This window comes from Tympanuchus pallidicinctus, unplaced genomic scaffold (assembly GCF_026119805.1).
Source record: "Tympanuchus pallidicinctus isolate F22 unplaced genomic scaffold, pur_lepc_1.0 scaffold3, whole genome shotgun sequence".
Lineage (NCBI taxonomy): Eukaryota > Metazoa > Chordata > Aves > Galliformes > Phasianidae > Tympanuchus > Tympanuchus pallidicinctus.
Window position 1 is genome coordinate 30,465,923 of NW_026294747.1, and position 14,105 is coordinate 30,480,027.

A 14,105-nucleotide genomic window follows, 5' to 3' on the forward strand; every position below is an offset into this window, starting at 1 on the left:
AATAAAACTGACAGTTTTGACAGTATTGACAACATAAATATATGTTGGAACACAGCACTTTCAGACACTTAACCGATGAAGCAATAAAAAGATTCGACTACAATATTTCAAATAATCGACATTGATGTTTTGATACATCATTTTTATACCTCGAATCGATCTATCACTCCGTGACCGGTCAATTTTAAGTAAAAATCTGCTGCAATTATTTACGCTATTGCCAATGACGACCTAATAACTGTTTTCAATTAATTACAACAAAACTAAGCATTATGAGGACCAATCGGCCGTATATCCCGTCGTACAGTCCCTCTCGTTGTTTGTAAGGAAAGCAAACACATATATGCATATTGCATTCTCTTTGTGGGATCAAAAGACAGGCGTACAAAGGCCATCCCAATCTTCGAAGAAAGAAAGAGAGAAAGAGAGAAGAGTGAAAGAAAAGCACCACCACCTCTCTTTCAGTAGCACACCACAGGCTCTCAGCACGCACTTCGAGGAAACATTGTAATATTTTGTCAGCTCATTCCCCATGCAACACCAAGCCGACTGCTGTGATTTTTTCCCCATTTTCTCTGTGGACTGCAACCCACTTCAGACAATGGCCCGTGCGGCTCCTTCCGAGCGGGGCGCTCCGCGCCAGAGCTACCGCTTGTGCGGAGGCTGCCGCAGCGTTCCGAGGAGGGGAGTGGGGGGTGGGAGCACATTGTTCTCCCGGACTGAGAGCTCCGGCATGAAGCGCGAGCGGGTCCTCTTCCGAAGTGCCAAGGGCAACTGAGTAACAGCAGTGAGTGTTCTGAGTGAACGAAAGCAGAGCCTAGCGGAGTTGGGAGCTCCTCAGCTGCTCTGATGTTGAGCTACACTGACGAGCTTGTCCTCACTGTCCCTTCTGTTACGATATCATAGTGCAAAGAGGGATTTTTATTTATTTACTTATGTGTATTATGTTTTGGGCTCCTTCGAAGAAATGTAATATAGATTTTGAACTACCCTGGTAGAAGCAGCTTTACTGGGCAGCCCAAACCGGTATTTTTGTCCCTCTGGTTTACGCTGAAAATATGCACGGCGCTGCTTACAGACTTCCCTGTACACCCCTGCCAGTCCACGGCATACACATCTCGCCGCTCACTTCACGCTGGTGCTTCCCACGCACCCAAGCGTGGGCTCAGTCGCTCGGAGAAGGGGCAGGGGCCCCTTAGGTCCCCCCTTCTCACCGCTGCCGCCGTGCGGAGCTGCAGGTAGGGCGAGTCTGGCGAGCACCCACGGCCACGCGAGAGAGTTCCGCTCCTCGGCCCCGCTGCGGGCTCCGCGCCGCTGGCGCAGGGCTGCGGGCCCTGCGAGGGCTGCGCGGCGCGACGGGAGCACACTGGAGCCCCGCCAGATAGCGCTAGAGGGCCGCCGATGGCACCGCCGCTCCGCGGCCGCGGGGACACGGCCTGGGGGGGCGGCCCGCGGGGCCCGGGCAGGTCTCTGCAGTCTCGGGGGGACTGTGGGGGCTCGAGAGAGGTAAAGGAGCCACATCGCTCTAGGAAGTGGAGGTTGCGTTGGGGTTTTGTAAAAAGAGGGGGAGGGGTGGAAGCAAGAGTTGAAAGGGAAGTTAACAGGTAAGCAATGAACCTCCTCCTAATCCAGCTCCCAAAGACCGCAGCCATACCGCAGCTGAGGTCAAGAAAAGTTCACCGCGATGGGCTACCATTGACTTTCTGTGCTGGAAAGGTTTTCTCAAAAGAATAGATCACTGCAAAGAGGAGAGCGCTGCGGGCAGGAGGGGGGTCGGGGTGAGGACCTCCATGAATCCGGCGATCCGAGGAGCTCAGACTTGCGGCGTTCCGCCGGGGCGGCCGGGACAGGACCTGGGAGCCGGGCGGCTGCGGAAGCCCGGGAAGGGAGGTCAGAGGGCCGAGGTGGGCTGAGAGAGACAGAAGTGGCCGTAAGAGTCAAGCAGGGAGAGTGTGCAAAGGGCGATTTCAGAGGTGGGAGTCTGAGCTGGAGAATAATCCTGACTCCAAAACCGCAGAGGTGCTATCTGCACCCCACGCGTTGTCTTGGGAGAGAAGCAGAAAGAACAAATCCCGTGGATTTTGCACAGGAGCCTGGTTATGCTGTAAGCCCGAAGACGCATTAACACATAGACTGCTTTCTTCATTAACTCTGACACGTTTCCTAGAACGATGGTTCGGGATAAAATGCTACTTCCAATATTCGGAATTACTCGTTCCGCTCTGCTCTGCCCTCAGCCCATCCATTCCGGCTCTGTCTCTAAATGTACGCGGTATATTCCCGAATGCAATGGCATCGCCCCAAATACTCGAACTCCGCGCACAAACAAACAAACATTGAATAAAGTTACAAACGAGATTACGGCCAGAGTTATTTGTCCCTGCAGCAAGGCGTCAATTGTTCTAACTGATGTAGGGGCGCTAAGAGGATTTAAACCACGCGAATTTAATAAACCAGATCAGCAATAGGTGCTTCCCACAGATGCTGGGAACCGCACGGCACATCCACTCCGCGTTATCTATCAGAGCCCAGCGCTTCTTGAGAGGGCTGCGGGACATTTCGGAAGGATACAAGCGGGTTTCATACAAGCACAGTTTGTCCCCTCGAAAAAAAACTTCCTATCCGCACTGAAGCTCCCGCTGCACGCCCACGGGCACACACACAGCAGTGGCTCAAACACACCGGGAGACACATTCCGGGATGTTACCTGTTGTGGTGCCATCGCTCCGCAGCGCTGTGCCGAAAGGGAGAGGGGAGCGGGTGAGGGCGGCGCGGGGCCCGGCGCACCTCGGGGCGGTGATTGGAAGCAGACCCGGCCGGGCTGCAGCGGATTTTCCCTCCCTCCGAAGGCTAAGAAGCCGATTTGGGAGTTTGAAGGGAATAGGTTTCAGCGTCCATATTTGTTCTGGTGCACTTGTAAAATGCGATTTGAAGAGGATCTTTAGCTCTCTGATTGTCTTTGTATTGTTTTTCTTGAAACGGATCTTTTGCCCTTAATGAATCCCCACACAGCTGGACAGCTCCTTCTCGGACACTGAGAGCGCTAACCCCAAACTGACCCCAATTTGACACCACAAGATGAAATTTTACCGCCTGTTAAAACCATTTCCAGCCCCTGCCAAAGGAGCTGGCTGTTGACTGAGATGCACTTCCACACCGGACACCTCATTTCTCTTTGGACTTTGGGGCCGATCTGAAAAGAAAAAAAGAAAAAAGAAAAAAGAAAAAAAAAGAAAAAAAAAGAAAGAAAGAAAAAATAATAATAATAATAATAAAAAAAGCCCAGCACACACCGCATCACCTCACCACTCACACTTGTCCTGGGAACAGCCTCTGCCGTGAAAGTGATGCACGAGAAATGGAAATTGGCCAATTTAATTTTCCCGAATTACTGTGTTTTAAAAGAAATATGTCACAACGCTGAAAATAAAAATTAAAAAAAAAAAATTAAAAAGTAAATTTAAAATGACCTGAGGACGTAGAAGCCCCCCAGCCCTGGGTGCACGGATCCCATTTCCCTCTGAGCTCCCCAAAGCATCTTTGTTAGAGCTGCGTACTTTCACTGAAGGGTGCTACATTGACATTCTCTTTTAATAGTCAAACTGTAGCGCTTATAACCGCATTCTCTGCGTGCCTTAATCCACTGGGATAGTGCAGAGGAAAAAGGCTTCGACTCAAAAAAAAAAAAAAAAAAAAAAAAAAAAAAAAAAAAAAAAAGCCATAAGAGCAAGAGGAACATGAAAGCCCTCCGTTTGCCAGATGAAATTTCACTTTCTCTCGAGTTAAAATCATTTTGAAAAGTTGGTCCCTGTCCCACACACAAGCGGTCGAGATAGTGCGGGGGGGGTCATTGGTTTGGGGAAAAAAAAAAAAAATAAAAGCAAAACTGAGTAAATGAAAGGAGCTGCACAGAACAGAAGAAAAAAAATATCTTTGGCTGCTTTTTTTTTTTTTTTTTTTTTTTTTACATCTTGGATTTTACATTGCTCTCTAACAATTCCCTGCTCCGAAGAATCGGGACTTAAAGGAGCTCCTGTGAAAAACAGAATAATTAAAAAAAGAAATCTAAAATGATATCCTAAACAATGACGTGCCTTCTGCTATGGGAGCAAAGTTGTGAAAAAACTTCTCTTTGAGAAGAAGAGTGGTGAAGTTCTCCCCAGTCTGAGATCTGAGCAAACGCGGAGCCCTCAGAGGGACCGGATTACTGTTGCACGGCCGCGCGCCAGGGACAGAGCCCTTCTCTGTGCCACCGACCCTCTCGGAGCGAGGCGCACTCGGGCACAGCAGGGGGCACGGCTGCAAAATCCGTTTGGGAGCTGCAAATATTTACAACACGTCCCTGAGCTTCCCGCATGGGCTGCGTCGCCATGAAGGGATGCCTCGGGAGTTTGGAAATCGGGCATCCTAGTGGCGGAATGGGGGGTTGGGTAGTGGGGGAAGAGAGAAGGAAAAAGAAATAATCATAAAAAACAAATAGCATTCACCGCTGAGCAGATCTCTTAAAAATCTGTTCGAAATGTACAGCTGTAAAAGTAGGAAAAGATTTGCATAACCTCCTGCTCTGTAGGTCTCCGCGCACCCAAAGGATTAGTCGAGCATTCATTACCATGAATATCCTGAATTACGTTCCCGATTTATACGACAGAGTATAAAATACTGCACGAGCGTCCCCTCTTTTCCCTGCGAAACGCAACGACTTCACCACTGCTCAAAAGAGATCTCCATACTGAGGGCTTTCTACTCACCTCTCCTCCCAGTCCCGGGAAAGCCAGGCGCAGCCATTCGGTTGCTCTTAGGATTTAGCTTTAATCTCGGAGGAGATCCTCTCAGAAAAGCACTGCGGGGTCGAGCCCGGCTCCGGGCAGCGAACGAGGGCAGCTCCGGCCGACACCGGGGCCGACATCGGGGCCACTTCTCCCCTTCTCCAGCCCGCAGCCGCCGGGCCGGGTGCTGCTGGAGCTCGGGGGATGCCCACTGGCGTCCGTCAGCCCCACGCTATCTTTCTTTATATGTGAGGGCTGATTTCCCGCAGACATCATTGTTATGATGGCTCATTTAATCAAACTGTTTAATTGCTCCGGTAATCACTATCATCATCACAGGTACTCAATCATTCATCATTTTGGAGGGGTTTATTGACCTCTGGAGCTCATTCCCCGCGCCTATTAAAATCAGGCCAAATATCTGCAACTGCCCCCGAGTCATTTTCTTAAAGTTAAAAAAAAAAAAAGAAAAAAAAAAGAAAAAAAGAAAAAAGTTAAAATCGTCACTCTCATCCTGAAAAGCAATGCAAAACACGCCAACCCCTACCCGAATAAATCACATCGTTCTTATTTTTTTCTGCCGTGTATTTCTAAAAGCCACCTATGTACGAGGCCACATTCACCACCGGGTACACAATCATTGATAAATCCCGCTATTAACGGGATAGTCTGGTTTAGATTTTATGTGCAGGGGACCGTGAACGAGGCTGGGGGCTGGGGAGGACAAAACTGCAGCGATCGATAGTCGGAGGCTCGCTCCTCCCCTCACTGGAGGCGCCCCGTGATTGATGAGCCCGGGGAGCGCCGGTAATTGACTGCGCTAGGGTAAGGCATGCTCGGGCTGAGCGCGGCGATTGGCCGAGGGAGCATACCAAAATTACCGCGTGTGTGCGTGTGTGTTTGGAAAAGTTCATCTGGTGCTCGGGGCTGGGGGTGCATCCTCTCACTTCATTTGCCAAATCGTCCTCCTGTAATTAGCGCTCCCGTTAGAGGCATTACCGGGATCACAACCCGGCGCGCATCCCGTCGAGGTACGGCAAAGTCTACGGACGCGTCCACGCGAGTCCGCCTCTGCCCGCCGGCTCCGCTCGGAGGGAACGCGTACAGCGGCCGCGGCACATCTGGGTCTCTCCCGGCAGAGCCGAACTGACCTCCGTTTCGAGCCCCTCTTCCACGCTCCGTTCGCAGCCCAGAAAGGGATTCCCCTTCCCTCCGCTCCCTCCCCCTCCCGAGCCATCCTCAGCTCTTGAGAGTTGCGATCACCCCACGCGGAGCGGTGCCCAACGCGCTCTCCCCGTGCCCGGACGGTTCATTCGTAGCCACGCTCAGCGCCCGCGCGGGACGCCCTCCTTCCTCCCCCCCCACCCCCTACGCCCACCGCCTCCAGCAGCGCAGCCCCGCGCCCCCTGCGCACCCCTCGCGGCGGCGGCGGGAGCCGGAGAGCCCCATAAATAATGCAGCGCGTAAATCAGAGCCTGAGCATCGCGGTTCATCGGAAGGTATTTCGGTGCTAAAAGAATCTAGCGCAAACCAACCCGGGGCCGGGCTCCTATCGCACTTTTCTTCTCGCTCTCCGCAGTTTTCCCCTGCCTCTCCCCCCTCTCGCACACACGCACTCTCCCCGTCCTTCCTCCCCTGCCTCCCTCCCTCCCTGCTCCCTCCCTCCCCGCTCCCTCCCTCCCTCTCGCACGCTCTCTCCTTCCTACACGCGCTGCCTCGCTCGGGGCAGGGGCTGTGCGCGGCTCCCCCCGCGCGGCGCTGCAGCCGCCCCGCCGGGCGCTGCCATCCGCGGCGCTCCGCCGGCCGGGGCCACCCCGCGCTCGCCGCTCCCCGCAGCCTCTCCCCGCCGCCGCCGCCGCCGCCGCCGCCGCCGCCGCGCCCCGCTCCCGCCGCCGCCGCTCCCCGCCGCCGCCGCCGCCGCCGCCGCGCTGCAGGACTGGCTATGGCCACCGCCACTTCCGGGTTCCGTCACTTCATTCTCCCGCCGATCAGCGCTGCAAAACTGAGCCTCTTCTATAAGGCAGCCGGCAGCCAACCTGCCAGCACTCACTGACACTCGCTCATCTCCAAGCGCGGGGAGAGAGGGAGACAAAATACCTACCGGGAAAAAAGGAGAGAGGGGGCAGTCCGCGCTTTGCAAACTATTCCATTTTTCTTCGCATCTTTCCCCACCCCCCTTCACAGTACTTAAAAAAAAAAAACAAAAAAAAAAAACCAACCCTGTAGCGATCCTAAAAGGCAAAACCCGAGCGCGGAGTTACTGGAAGAAGAAACCGGGGTTAAAAAGATTCCTCCTCTCTTCTTCATCATCATCAACCATCACTCATTCACTACCTTGACATTCCCTGGCTTTGATTGACAGCTGGAGTGGCAAAAAGCCATGAGACACGACAGTTCGGTTCCATGTGGGCTGCTGACGGGCCGATCGTAACCCGCACGGTGGGGGCTTGACCGTGTGTGTGGTTTTTTTTTTTTTTTTTTTTTTTTTTTTTTTTTTTTTTTTTTTTGATACGTAGAGAAAGAAAAAAGGAAAAAGAGAAAGAAAAAGGAAAGAGAGAGAAAAAAGAAGAAATACACAGAAACTCATCGTGTTTGCTGGCTGTTTTTTGTGCGTTCTCGTTGCTGGTGGTGGTGGTGGTGGTATTTCCCCGTACCGGAGGATAGGAGAAGTCTGTAAGTGGGTGGCAAAAAAAAAAAAAAAAAAAAAAAAAAAAAAAAAAAAAAAAAAAAGACTCTTCTTCACTCTAAATCACTTTCTTTGCTGGACTGGGACACTGGGATATTAAATATACGGCACATCCAGGAGTTTATTGGAGCGCAGACTGATGGCGCAAAGGGTAGGTTTAAATCTCCAACCCTTACCTATAGATAAATCCTCCCTAAGAGGGGCCTGTCCGATTTGCTCTCCGCCGGTGCTGCTGCTGATGGCGGCCCCTGTTAGCCAGCAGAGCCCGGGTGATCCCCGCGCTTGCCGTGCGTGTGCGTGAGTGCTGTGCGTGTGCCTCTCCTCGCGGTTGTTCCACTCTCGCTCGTCGCAGCCGTTCCCCGCAGCGCCGCTCCGCTCCCGGCTCGCTGCCTCGGGAAGCGCTGCGGCCGGGTGTGCACATATACGGGCGTGGATATATGTGTGCATATAGAGCGGCTGCTTTTTTTTTTTTTTTTTTTTTTTTTTTTTTTGTCTCTGGCTTTGACAAGACAAGGGGAATTGCTGCTAAATAATGTTTCTGGTAACTTTCCGATTATTTCCCCCTTTACCTCCCGCCCCCTCCGATGCACCCTACCTCTGCTCTCCCCTTCCCGGCGCTGATTTATTTCTCGAGCCGCTTCGGATTCTGCTTCTTTATTCCTTCATATGGGTTTTTTTTTTCTCCTTCCTTCCTAACGCGGAGCGGCTCTGGCTTCTCCCCTCGCTTCCTTCCTTCCCCGCGACCCGGCCGGGCTGCCCCCGCCGCGGGCGGCCCCGCACCCCGCACCCCAGCGCTCTCCCCTCTCTCTCCTTCTCGCACTCCGCGCCCCGCTCAGCCCCCCCGGCTCCGCTCCGGGCCGATCCCTCCGCACGTTCCCTTCTCTCCGTTACGGCTGTTCCAGGGTTGTTGTGCTTTGCTGGCGCCTGGCCGGGTGCTCCACTCTCTTCTGACTTTTGTTGTTGTTGTTTGTTTGTTTTTTTTTTATCCCCCCCTCCTCTTCCCCTCCCTTCCCCTCTTTCTCCCTCTCTCTTTCTTCCGGCCCGCGCTGACAGTACGATGAGCTACCCCACTACGGCGGGATGGACGGCGTAGGGGTGCCGGCGTCCATGTACGGGGACCCGCACGCCCCCCGGCCGATCCCTCCGGTGCACCACCTCAACCATGGGCCGCCGCTACATGCCGGACAGCACTACGGCGCCCACGCCCCGCACCCCAACGTCATGCCGGCCAGCATGGGCTCCGCTGTCAACGACGCTCTGAAGCGGGACAAGGATGCGATCTACGGGTAGGCACAGCAGGGCCCGGGCCGGCAGCGGGAGGGCAGCGCGGAGCGGCGCCGGGGGAGCGCCCCGGGGCCGGAGTGGCGCGGTGGGGGCGCGGAGCCGGGGCCCGGCTGCGGTGGCAGCGCCCCGGGAGGCGGCTGCGGGGCACCGCGCGAGGAAGGCCCCGGAGGTGCTGCCCTGGTTGATTTTTTATTTTTTATTTTTTTGCCCCCTGCTTTGTTTTTTCTTTCTCTTCTTCTCTTTTCTTTCTTTTTCTTTCTTTCCTTTTTTTTTTTTCTTTTTTTTTTTTTTTTGTGAGTTTTTTTTTTTTGTCTCGCTCCGAAGGCCAGGGCAGCACTTCAGGCTCGCGGTGTTCTGAGTTTGGGTGGAAGAAGTGTAGTGTTGGTGCTTTACTCCGTGCCACAATACTGTGCTGTAAATAAAGGGCTGCTCTGATCACGGGCGAAACAGGAGGGATTCGCTGCCCACGAGCTGTTCTTTCCCGAGAAGGGAGCAGTGAGCATTGGTGGCAGCGTGGAGCTCTGTGTGGAGCAGAGAAAGGGTGCGGGGAGGAAGAGCAGTGCGGCCTCGTGCGCTGCCGGGGGGCACCGAGTACTCCCTTTTTAAAAGAAACCCCCAATTATCCCGAAGGAGAGAGTGCGGTGCGCGGTGGAGTGTGGGCCTTGCTCAGACCCAAACAAGAGAGCACACCAGCAGAGTCCTCATGCTCAGCACGCAGATCAGATATTTTTTCCTGACTGCACCAACTATGGGAAAATATTCGGCGAAGCGCTGCCGCCCCCTGCCCCCTCCCCGCGCCCTGCTCGGACACTGCTGTTTGGCCCCGGGTGCTGCGAGGCCAGGGAACTTTAGTGCAGTGCTACTAGCAGGCCCCTTGCGAAAATAAAATCCCGTTCCGAGCGGTTCGCAGTTTGCCTGCCCGCGGTGCGCCCTGTAGGTCATAGCTGGAGAGGAGGGCTGGGAACTCCGCGTTTCGCGTTATTTTAAACCGCGGTGCAGAGAGGAGGTTCCTGGGAGAGGAGCGAGGCGCTGGGCCGGGCACTCTGTCCGCGGCTGCGGGGGCTGCACATGGGATGCGTTGGGGCTTTCGCGGTTGCCGAAAGAAACAAGACCCCAAACCCGCAAAAACCACGTTTTCATTTTAAAATGGGCTTCTGCCCCGCTCCTCCCGAAGCGATATTGGGAGTCTGCAGAGCGTGTCCGCGTGTCCGTGCGTGTCCGTGCGTTTCCAAATTACTTGTTGATCAGAGCTCTTCTTCCCCCCTCTCCCCCACCCCCCTCCCGCCCTTTGTGTGCCACTGCCCGGTAGGCACCCGCTGTTTCCCCTCCTCGCCCTGGTCTTTGAGAAGTGCGAGCTGGCGACCTGCACGCCCCGGGAGCCCGGCGTGGCCGGCGGGGACGTCTGCTCCTCCGACTCCTTCAACGAGGACATCGCCGTCTTCGCCAAGCAGGTCCGGCACCGCTCCCCCCGGGGCCCCCCTCGGTGGGGGCGGGAGGGGGCGGCGGGTGCCCTCCGGGCCGGGTCCTCACCCCGTGCCCGATGGAAGGGGCCGTGGATGAGGATAGGGGGGAGGCTGCAAAGAGGGGATCCCTAGGGCTGGAGGAAGAAGCCACAACCCACGCCGCTTTTCCTTCTTCTCGTAGGTCCGCGCTGAAAAACCACTTTTTTCTTCAAACCCAGAGTTGGACAATTTGGTAAGGCCTCACCCCTGCGCCCGCCGTCCTCCGCCCGCCCCTAGTCCCGGACAGCGCCCACCGAGCGGGACAGGAGGCGGCCGGGCCGGGAGGGCTTCCCGCCTCCCTGAGGGGTTCTGAGGGCCGCGCTCGGGGCGAGCCGGGGCAAACGCTCCGGCCCTGGCGTGCCGCGAAGCGGGCTTAGAAGCCGCGGGAAGCCAAAGTGAAGGAAATAACTGCTTAAGAAGAGGGAGCTGGAGATTTCTAGCGTTAATTCTTTTGCTAATGTGAACGATTTCAATATTCAAAGTGCCTAAATCCTCTTGTAAAGAAGACGCCAAACTATTCATCTCCCTCCTCCCCTTTCTTCCCCGGGCGGTGGGGGGGTGAGAGCGTGTGTTCGGCCCTCCACGGCCCCTCCTAGAGCAGAGGAAGAGTCTCTGCTTCACCCCTCACCTCGATTCAATCTGATAGAAACCGAGTACTCGGGATAAAGCTGATTCATATCGCTCAGGCGTGACGGAGGGGTTGAGATCCATGGGAACGACCACCGCCCTGACAACTCCCCCAACACCTTTCGGGTCGCACCCCCGAGCTCCTCTCTCCCACCTAACCCCTGCTCCAACTCTCTTGCAGATGATCCAAGCAATACAAGTACTAAGGTTCCACCTCCTGGAGTTAGAGAAGGTAAGAGGCACTGGGATTGGTGCAGGCCGTCCCCTGTCCCTGCCCTGGACTGAGCGGGCACACGGCCGGGAGTGAGGGAGCGCTGGGTGACACCATAACCTGTGCCACCGGAGCATGTGACACCGGCAGCCATGCCCAGCCCGGCCCGGCATTTTTTTGTTCTGTGTAATTTCAACCGAGTCATTAAATCTATACATTATTAAACCCCTGACATCCTCCTTACCCCTTCTCTCGGCAGAAGCTCTTTTCCTGACTCGGAAACGCTATGTTTAACCAAAAGAGAAATGCAAGCCCTCCCGCTTCCCTCCCGCTCCGCCAGGCGCATTAACCCCAAACGAGCAGTAAATGTTTGGAGGAGGCAGGGGGCCCTGCATGGTGCGGGAGGGGCTGTGCCCACGCCGGGAGCGCCTTTCCCAGAACCTCGCCAGCTCTCCCCGGACTGACCGGGCCCATTCCCGAGCCCCACGGTCCTGAGCTCGTAGCTGGCCCGGCCCGGAATTACCGCCGGACTGCGGCTCCTTCCGCTGGGAGAGCGGCACATCGGGTTTGCCCCGCACGCCGGGCTGAGCACACTATCTCTCTCTCTGTAACTTGTTGCTGCGGCAAGTCTCAGGAGAATAATATGCGCTGCAACAATTCCTCTATTGTTTCCTTGCCTTCAACTATTGTGCCCCTTAATTAGAGTTACTCGTGGAGGAGCTCAGAATGTGTTCTTGCTCCCAAAAAGAGCTGCAATCCGATAGCTTGCCCTTACTGATGCTATCACTCCTGTTGCTGCTTTCAGGTTCACGAATTGTGCGATAACTTCTGCCATCGGTACATTAGTTGTTTGAAAGGAAAAATGCCAATAGACCTCGTTATCGATGAAAGGGATGGCAGCTCCAAGTCAGACCATGAGGAACTCTCAGGATCTTCCACAAATTTAGCCGACCATGTAAGTCCTTCTGATTTCTTCATGGCACTTTCTGACACTTTCAAGTTGTTCAGAGAACCGGTCCCTGGTTTCATTGTCTGTGGCTGTTGTTTGTTGGTACTGTTTCCACCTTTACTAAGGTTGGATCCCACCTTCAGGCCTTCCCTCTCAGTTTCTAAAGTTGTAAAAATGCGAAACTTGCCTTCTGTTTCCAACCGTGAGTTTGCAGTGGTTGGTAAAATTTGCTGGTCCAGGCGACTCGGGAAGGCAGCAAACTGTTTGGTGTGGTGCTCAGTGCTTTTTGTCCTTCTTTGCCAACTCTGTAGTCTATGCAGCAACACAGGAAAACAGAGAAGAAAGTTAGGGAGAAAGTTTGCTGCTCTCCTCCCCCCTCCCCTGTGGCGGGGATGACAAGTGATGAGAATTATTGGCAATACTACATTGCATTAAAGAAGGAGGTTAGCATATGAGAGTTTCCAATGCTTGTGCTTTAGAGCAGCTTATTGTCAGAATATGGACTTATTGCCAAACGCCTGAAGCATCTTCATAATAAAAGACAGTAACCTTGATGAAGCAATTATTAACAATGTATTACAGAAAGCTGGAGAGAACGATGATGGAGTAACTGTAGGTTAGTGGTTGATTTTAACACTTGCGGAGTTGGTGAATTCATGCTATGTGTGTGGGACTGAAGTTGGTGTGCGTGGTGAGCAGAGAGCCTTTGTTTTTCCGGGATGGGAGCAGCTCTGGTGACACTCAGAAACATGGAGAGGAAGAGAGACCTCGGGATGTGCAGGGAAAGATTGCAGCTGGTACCGCAGAGAGGGAGTGGAGAGCTCTGGTTAAAAAGAGTGGGTGTGAACTCTGGTTTATTTATAGGAAACGCATCCCTAGGGGGGAAAGGGGGTTTACGCAGTTTTAGATTCAATTGAACTCATAATCTAAATGATACAGTCTAATATTTTAGCAGTTGAAATATTAATTTAACACCCGGTGTGAAGTTAACCATGCTCTGCACAGACGCCCGCCCTCATTTCCCTGCGCTTTAAGCAGAGCAGCTCTCAGCCCAGGGAGAAGCAGCTTTCCAGGAGCTTTTGTTTCCATTGAAAACACGTTGTTTGTGTGTGTGTTTGGTAATTGCATTAGACCTGGACTGAAGCTGAATTGGGAGATGATCATAAATTCTCCTAACACCCCTCTCCTGGTATTGCTTAGTTCCAGAGCCCTGGAAATATTTTTGAAGCCAAGACTTAGCTTTCATTTTCTCATTTGCGTGAGGTAAACATTGCAGAACAAGATTTCTATGATGCTGTGCATTTGAAATCTATTATTTTGAGGGGAAAAATGTATACACAGTGGTCCCTGAAAGTTTCTCCGCTTGTCAGTTATCTCACATGTAGATAATAAAGTCTATGAGGCATGACACTGTTTCAAAAATATTTGTTTTATGGCATTTTACAACCCTAAATGCGCGTGCGTAAGTATTATGGAGGAGTAGGAGAAAAGAAATTAGAGTGAGTGGCACCCTGAAAGCTATAGGGTCATTGTGTATAATTCAGAGCAATAGAAGAAGAAGAAAAAAAACCTCCATGTTTTTCTAGTACGGTTTCTTTACAAGAGTGTGTTTCAAGTGGAAGTGTAGAAATGGAGCATGCTTATGTTTATATTGAGGAGATTAGATAAACTAGCCTGTTTAGGGTTCTGGCAGATGGCGAATGCTCAAGCCAATTTGCAGTGCTCCATTATAATATTTAAATTCACACACAATGATAGGACAGGGGTGGAGGGGGTTAGCATTTTGATAATTTGATAACCATTATCTTCCCTAAGAAGAATCTCCTTTTATTTTTTGTGGCCCAAAAAGCAAACTCAAATAAATATGACAACCCATTTATCTTACACCCGTTAGGGTTTACCACTTCATTGGGTATTATAATTTAAAGCCTTTTATTTCCTGGAGATTTGAGCTATAACATTTTTACTTTAGCCCCCTGCTATTTGTTTTGAAAGGAAGCAATAATTTGTGCAACCAGAACACCAACTGGGAAATGAAGAGTTGTATCACATAGTTACATTTTATTCATGCGTTTTGGGA

The 14,105-nt window shown here is 52.9% G+C and overlaps 1 protein-coding gene and 1 long non-coding RNA gene across 8 annotated transcripts in view; one reads left to right on the top strand and one right to left on the bottom strand.

The window, feature by feature from the left end:
- Positions 1-5,692: 5,692 nt before the first annotated feature.
- MEIS2 (Meis homeobox 2) overlaps positions 5,693-14,105 on the top strand; it is a 170,950-nt gene continuing 162,537 nt past the window's right edge. For 4 of the 7 annotated variants that reach the window (XM_052693915.1, XM_052693914.1, XM_052693912.1 and 1 more), the window contains exons 1-6: positions 7,427-7,603; positions 8,506-8,738; positions 10,046-10,187; positions 10,381-10,431; positions 11,047-11,097; positions 11,882-12,031. In XM_052693915.1, coding sequence (XP_052549875.1) covers positions 7,592-7,603; positions 8,506-8,738; positions 10,046-10,187; positions 10,381-10,431; positions 11,047-11,097; positions 11,882-12,031 — 639 coding nt within the window. In that variant the 5' untranslated portion in view covers positions 7,427-7,591. Of the gene's footprint in view, positions 5,798-6,178; positions 6,266-7,426; positions 7,604-8,505; positions 8,739-10,045; positions 10,188-10,380; positions 10,432-11,046; positions 11,098-11,881; positions 12,032-14,105 lie in introns of those variants that run through there. The other 3 variants (XM_052693913.1, XM_052693910.1, XM_052693909.1) reach the window with 3 other exon arrangements.
- Positions 6,786-7,987, bottom strand: LOC128085920 (uncharacterized). The gene is made up of 3 exons (XR_008209162.1): positions 7,629-7,987; positions 7,101-7,437; positions 6,786-6,863 (listed from the first exon to the last, which is right to left on the bottom strand). It is a non-coding gene; the product is annotated as an uncharacterized LOC128085920 (long non-coding RNA).